The 6,640-nt window shown below is 39.6% G+C and overlaps 2 protein-coding genes across 2 annotated transcripts in view; one reads left to right on the forward strand and one right to left on the reverse strand.

Annotated features, from left to right (window-relative positions):
• The window catches only part of LOC138014501 (small ribosomal subunit protein uS3mA-like), a 6,776-nt gene extending 4,269 nt beyond the window's left edge, over nucleotides 1-2,507 (reverse strand). Inside the window, exon 1 of the mRNA XM_068861579.1 lies at nucleotides 2,355-2,507. Within this exon, the coding sequence (XP_068717680.1) occupies nucleotides 2,355-2,402 (48 nt within the window). The 5' untranslated portion in view covers nucleotides 2,403-2,507. The remainder of the gene's footprint in view (nucleotides 1-2,354) is intronic.
• A 1-nt stretch (nucleotide 2,508) lies between these two features.
• Nucleotides 2,509-6,640, forward strand: part of LOC138014498 (TATA element modulatory factor-like) — a 71,383-nt gene continuing 67,251 nt past the window's right edge. Inside the window, exon 1 of the mRNA XM_068861576.1 lies at nucleotides 2,509-2,771. Coding sequence (XP_068717677.1) covers nucleotides 2,633-2,771 — 139 coding nt within the window. The 5' untranslated portion in view covers nucleotides 2,509-2,632. The remainder of the gene's footprint in view (nucleotides 2,772-6,640) is intronic.

A 6,640-nucleotide genomic window follows, 5' to 3' on the forward strand; every position in this document is an offset into this window, starting at 1 on the left:
GGATTTATCAAGGAAATTGTAAATTTTGTCAATTTGCGTTTTCCGTTAAGTAGCATGCAGTGCATTTTGGTGTGAACTTTAGATGGATTCTCATTTCTGGCAATCTATAGCAGAGGTTGCTTTGTTGTTGGACTGTGTGAACGAGAGGCGATCAAGCCCCGGCCACCAAATTGTTGATTTAGATGGAAAACCAAAATTTCAACTTGTGGAATACATGCTTGACTATGACTTCAGTATCTCAGATATTGCAGCTGCACAGGGGGTATCAAAAATTCAAGATTATACAAAGAATATATGTATGAGTTGTTTAGGTTTTGTTTTCCAGCCAGAGGCATCTTTTTATAGCTATGCCTTTGCTGATTTAATAGAAACAAAATGCTTACAACTGTGGATATATAACCTAATTTTAAACATTTCTTTTAAATTTTAAAGTCAATTTGCGAAAAGCATGATGCAAGCAAATTTGTATGTTAAAGAGAAAAAAATGTAACAATGACGTCAGCAATGACGTCAACAATTATTTCTTATTAGGTATTTTTAGTGATTCAATAATTTGCAAACCTTTGGGCATGCAGCAGCCTTCTGCAACTCCTCCTTGAGCAAAAGATCTTTCTGTATGGGTCATACCAAACCAATGGCCTGACCAAGAATAGTGGAAGGCCAGGTCCTTAGACCGACCATCCGCAGTTCTAAGGACCTCGTAACCGCCAGCCTGGTGGAGAGCGGGAAACCCATCCATGATAATCTTGTTGCACCTCCATCACAATGGAAGCGAGATCATTTAATGCTAGTTTAATTCTTTTACTGGTAGAGGAACAGGCGCCCCAAGCTCAGTGTGAGTATGGCCGACAAAAATATAAGGATTTGTATGGGAATCCCGATAAAAAGCTAAAGATGATAATTATATGAAAAAATTCTCAATTAAAAAGCCTAACCGTATTGCCAACATGGGTAACTTCCTTCCTGTGTGGTTATTTTCCAGATCCGACATGATTTGAGCCATTTCTCAATTTTGTATATTTTATCCAGGAATATTTGACTCAAATTGGTGGCACCTGAGAATTTAGTCTCCAGCCTTGGGATTTTATTATAACCATTGATAACCACGAAATTGTGAAATGGCTCAAATCACATCGGATCTGGAAAATAACCACACAGGAAGGAAGTTACCCACGTTGGCAATAAGGTTAGGCTTTTTAATTGAGAATTTTTTCATATAATTATCTAAAGCTTTTTATCGGGATTCCCATACGAATCCTTATAATTTTGTCGGCCATGCTCACACTGAGCTTGGGGTGCCTGTGGTAGAGGGGAGCTGATCTTGTTCACTAAAAACAAGACAAACAAAGGCATTTGTTCATGTGCCCTTTCTATTGAACTGGTATGGCAAGTATGACGTGATTTGTCTTCTGGCCCTTCCACTACTTTCCCCAACTGGCCGGCTTCTTGAGGTAGTTGATAACCAAAAATCCTCCTGTGTTCTTCCCATGCATTCTTGGAAATTTCCTGGCTACCAGCACCCTGAGTCAAGACAGGCTCTTGGGCCACCTGTGTTCTGACTCGTGGTAGCACTCGCTTGATCTCACCCAACGGAAGGCCTTACTGTAGCAGTTGTGCTGTTTGTAGTTGCTTGGACATTTTGGCCATTTATAAAACGCTGCGCAGATTCTCGTAAAACATCTCTTTCCTTCTTTTGATAGCATGAAAGTGTTCGGCAACATACCCAGCTTACCATGTGACTTGACTTTCCCATGTGACTTCATGGCATGAGATCTCGTATCCATGCAAAAAGTGTGGTGTAAGGGTATCCGATTCGCTAATTACATAATTATAAGAACTAAGATCCCCACTGAAGACCGTTTGTATGCATACAGTGGTCTCTGCCTACCCTTGAGACAAATAATTGTTCATTTCACCATTCAAACTGAATGCAATTAATTGTTTATAAAATAAGTTTCACGAGTTGAATGATACAAGCTTGCATGTAAACAGTAAGACTTGGCTCAATCACCATGCAAAATGAAAGTGTTACTTAAAGGCCCACCTTTAAATTACTGTCACACTTGTTATCAGCTTTTTGCATTTGATCTAACATTGTTTTAAATTGTCTTTACAAGTTCTTTCGTTCCCTAAAATATTTTGGCATTGTTCCCCTCTTCCTACGGCCCCCTGTTCCCCAGTTCAAATTAGACCTGTTCCCTTGCTCCCCAAAACCCCTGGGAGGGCCTCAATACGTGTAAAATAAGCTTAAGCTTACTTCTAAAAATCTAAATGGAGGGTAGCTCTAGATATAATTCGCCATGCGAAATGCAAACTTTAAATTTGACCCCGAAAAAGGCACCATACAAACCTACCTGATAACTAGCGACTTTTAACAGGTTGCGATAGCCAGTTATGGGCATAATGTGGTTTTTGGAACAAAATTTGTTGGCTAGTATTGGCTAGTATACATCACCGCTTATCCGCCATGTTTTGATCGCCTTAATTCAGGCCCAGTTTTCTACGAAAAAATAGCCAAGATGGCGGCATTACGTGGATGACATGTTTTTCCATCCCTTTTCAGTTTCCAGGGAATTGTAGATCACCTTGTAGTCCAGGCGGTATGTAAGCTCCACAGTCACAAACAGCACTCATGAGTTGGTTTGATACGTCAAGTTTTTCATCGTTTGCAAAGACAGCTTTGTCTCAAGCACAAAATCTGCAAAAGTCTATTGACCGAGTTTTGGATATTGAAGATGACAGGAGCAGTTCACCTTCGAGGCTGCCTCCAGGTAACCTCGTCTTTATCTTGTTTTTTTTTTTAATATTTTCTTCTCAGGGCCGATTTCACTGGTACTTTCGGATATGTCAATTGACAGTAAGAGCTACAATTGTAGCTTTTCAGTTATTTTCTAGGCGGCATATAATATTTGTAACATAAGTCCTGTTTATACTTACATGTAAACTTATTTCATCAATCTCAATTTACGTGTGGTGCAAGTAAACTATTTTTGTTGTTGAAACTACCTGAGGACGTAGGCCGGAGAAATTAATTAAGATTGCTCAACCTCCAGTATTTGTATTTGTTTTCTATGGTTCGGGTTGGTTCGAATTCTCGCCAGGCCCTCCCAAAATGAACTTATTTGGTTCAAGCTTGTGTTGCTTTTTGCTGAGGAGTGGAGTCAAAATGTTTGAATACCAATGCGGACTCTAATGTAAAAGAAGGGTGTCACGAAAAATCGCTCTCATTCCTGTATATTTTACTTAATCGTATCCTTTCAGGTTGGTGGTATTACACTTAATGTCTTGTCCCTTAGATGTGCGAGTGTTAAGTTTTTGTTATACTGGCTCAGAAAAACAGCTGATTCATAGACACTTGTTACCCTATTCATATCCAGTTATATTAAGGTGGGATATGTTACAATATTAATGATCTTGAGATCTTGTGTTCATCATATGAAGTAAACCACTTGCAATCAACCCTGACTGTGTGAGGGGTGTGAGGTCCTATTAAGGATGGTGCCTACTATTGTTATTGCGAATACATTGTGCATCTTGAGATACTCGGGTTTCCTATCGGAGATGCTTACTAATACAGTGACATTTTTGCGCGGTTTAAAAATATCTGGAGAAGGTAGATCTTAGGAAGTACTCTTGGTATCCAAAAAGAAACCATGAATTCTTGAGGCTTGCAATCTAGTTTATTTTCATCATAACACAAGATAACTGAGGGGCGTGCAGGAAGTGATGATTGATTTCTTCCCTTTGAGCCTTTTTAATCTAAAGTCACTGCATTTTTGCTTCAGCAAAGTTTGAGATAAGAGAGTGGCTTGGTAGCTCGGCAGTGGTTTTAGTGCCTTAAGTAAATGGTAGATATATTAGAGGGTGGCTGAGTGGCTCGCCGGTTCGGCAGTGGCCTTAGTGAATATTTGAATGGGTCGACGGCTCGTAAAAAGTGTACTTAATGAAACCGTAAAATGAAAGCTAAGAGGGCTTCGACCCAATCACTGAAACAATCGCTTAGGCTTAATTAGTAAACGAGTGCTATATTCTTCAGACGATCTCATAAAAAGTGTAGTTAACCATACTGTAAATTGAAAGCGAAAATTTTAAAAGACTGAAAAGAGTGCTTCGACCTAATCACTGAAACAAGCGCTTAGGCTTAATCAGTAAACAAAAAGTGTAGTTAACCGAACCGTAAAATGAGAGCTAAGAGTGCTTAGGCCTTAAGTGACTAGAAACCGTAAAATGAAAGCTAAGAGTGCTTCAACCTAATCATGGAAACAAGTGCTTAGGCTTAATCAGTAAATGCGAGCTATATTCTGCAAACGATGTCGTAAAAAGTGTAATTAACCGAACCGTAGAATGAGAGCTAAGAGTGCTTAGACCGTAAGTGACTAGCCATCGAGCCGCATACGCTCATTCTTCTTGACTGGCGAGCCACTGAGCCGTCAAGCCGCATACACTGACATTCTTCTTGACCGGCGAGCTGCAGAGCCATTCTATTTAATATGTAACCATAAGTGACCCTGTATTCTGTAGTTTAGCTGAAATCTGCAGTCAATCGTTTGAGATGAATCGCGTACCGGTATATAGGCTAGGTAAAGTTTAACATGTTGTCATATGTGAATTTACTGCTAAAAAGGTTTGTTTCCCTGGAAAATAGAATGTTTAGTCAGTCGCAGTATTTATAGCTTAAGTGATTCACACAAAAATGTCGAGAAGTAGAGAAATGAATCTTAACTTGCTTTCTTGTCATTGTTACTTTCACACTTAAATTTTCGTGAAGACAAAGGGTGCCATGACCCTTTCCCCGACACTGAGAGGTTTTGCTGTCCTTCTCACATGATTTTTACGAAACCCACACGGACAAATAATAAAGTAATTCACACCCGTGAACGGTACACATCTGTAAGACCCGCTAATTTATGGTGACAACTTGGTGAGTGACAAAGCGAAAATTTGCAATGATAGCCGGAAATTCTTTGACTATATGAATCATTATTTTATTAAAAGTTCTTGGTCTGGTAGTTAAATATCCGTCTTTTGCCCTCCTTTTTCACAAATGCCAATAATATAATTATTGAACCTTTTGAAACTCTAAATTTTTTCCCTAACAGCGTAAATGGCTGAACAAATTGTCTGGCCATGTAAGGATTTGACCGGACAAAACCTATTTTTGACTGGACAATTCTCCGTTGAGTGGCCGTTATTTGCAGCCAACACAGTCAAAAAATTTGGAAGGACTTCTTTGAAAACAAAATGAAAAAGTAAAGCGTCATTGAGCAGGAGTAAAGCACATGCAACAAGATGACATGGGTCCCGTTGCAGAGAAGTATGACCTACAGTGAGTGACAAACAACAAGACTGGGCACCTATCAGTTACCGATCAGTTGAGCTTCTTCAAACAACTATGTAAGACCGTAATCACCGGGCAACTCAATGTCTTGCTTCACAACCAAAGGAGGGCATGTCTTCAATCTTTCCTTTCAACCCATCTTAAGATAACATCTTTCTTCCTCTGAAGTTGTTAGCACATCAGAGACAGATGGGGTGGAAGCATGTGTTTGATAACTTTCGTAACTGCTTCCCTCACCACTGCGTTCCCTTTGGTTAGGTAGGACGCCCCCTTTCTTGGAAAACAGATTCCTTTTTGCTCCCAAAGTTGCTTTACAGGTTGGTTGAATGCCCAGTTTGTGCTTGGGTGATCGCAAAGTTTTCATTGTCCTCGTTCAGCAACTGTTACATTTGGTTTTTGGGCAGAACTTTACCATGACAAATTCTTTCCAACTTTCTGATTTCCGTATTTAAGATGAGCCAGTTAGGGACTTTGTTGCCAGCTGTAGTTTCCCGCAAGTACTTAATTTAATCACTGTTAATTAAGTGTGCTTGGCCTTTGGCAGCATACATGTACATGTTGAGACTTGAGGCCAAACTTTCTGTTTTGGTGGAGATATCTTCAACTTTTATTTCGCAGCTTTCAGGTTAGACTGTATGGCCTTAATGTTCTTTTCTTCTTCAGGGTGCCTTTTAATATTTTTACAAATAGGCACCAAAACACAATGTGCAAAAGAGCACATCATCTTAAATGTGACCAGGAGTATGGCAATTTGAGCAAAGCGATTTCGATGGTGGGCTTAAAGGACAGGTCAAGTTCTGAAAGTTCGTGTTCTTTCCTCCTTACCAACTCTAGCTGTTGTGTTTTGTTGTTTTGCAAGCTTCCGAAAAAACCTAATCTGCGTTCACTTGGGGTTTCATACCGAAATGCAATTTGATCCATTTCGCCCGGGGACCCATGACTTTAAAATAATATCTTTCCATGTTGTTGCAGTTGTTCCGCTACACCTTAAAGACTGTGGGAAAGGAATTTCCTCAAAATGTTGAACGAAAGTGGGCGGGGTAGTGACTCGGTATTTTTTCTATTCAGTCCCAATCCACAGATTGGTGGTTTTCGTAGTGGTCCATCTAAGATGATAAAAGGTCATAATAATTATTAATTTATACTTTTATTTGTTTTGTGACAGGTGCAAGCAAACAAGAATCACCATCCTCCTTCAGTATCCCCTGATTCCACAAATAAGAGTTCATGACAAGAAACTCATCCTCTTCTTCATCAACGACTGCACTGTTGAACTCTTCCAGAAAATCATCATCAGGTGTT

The sequence above is a fragment of the Montipora capricornis genome, chromosome 8, assembly GCF_036669925.1.
Source record: "Montipora capricornis isolate CH-2021 chromosome 8, ASM3666992v2, whole genome shotgun sequence".
In the NCBI taxonomy this organism is placed as follows: domain Eukaryota; kingdom Metazoa; phylum Cnidaria; class Anthozoa; order Scleractinia; family Acroporidae; genus Montipora; species Montipora capricornis.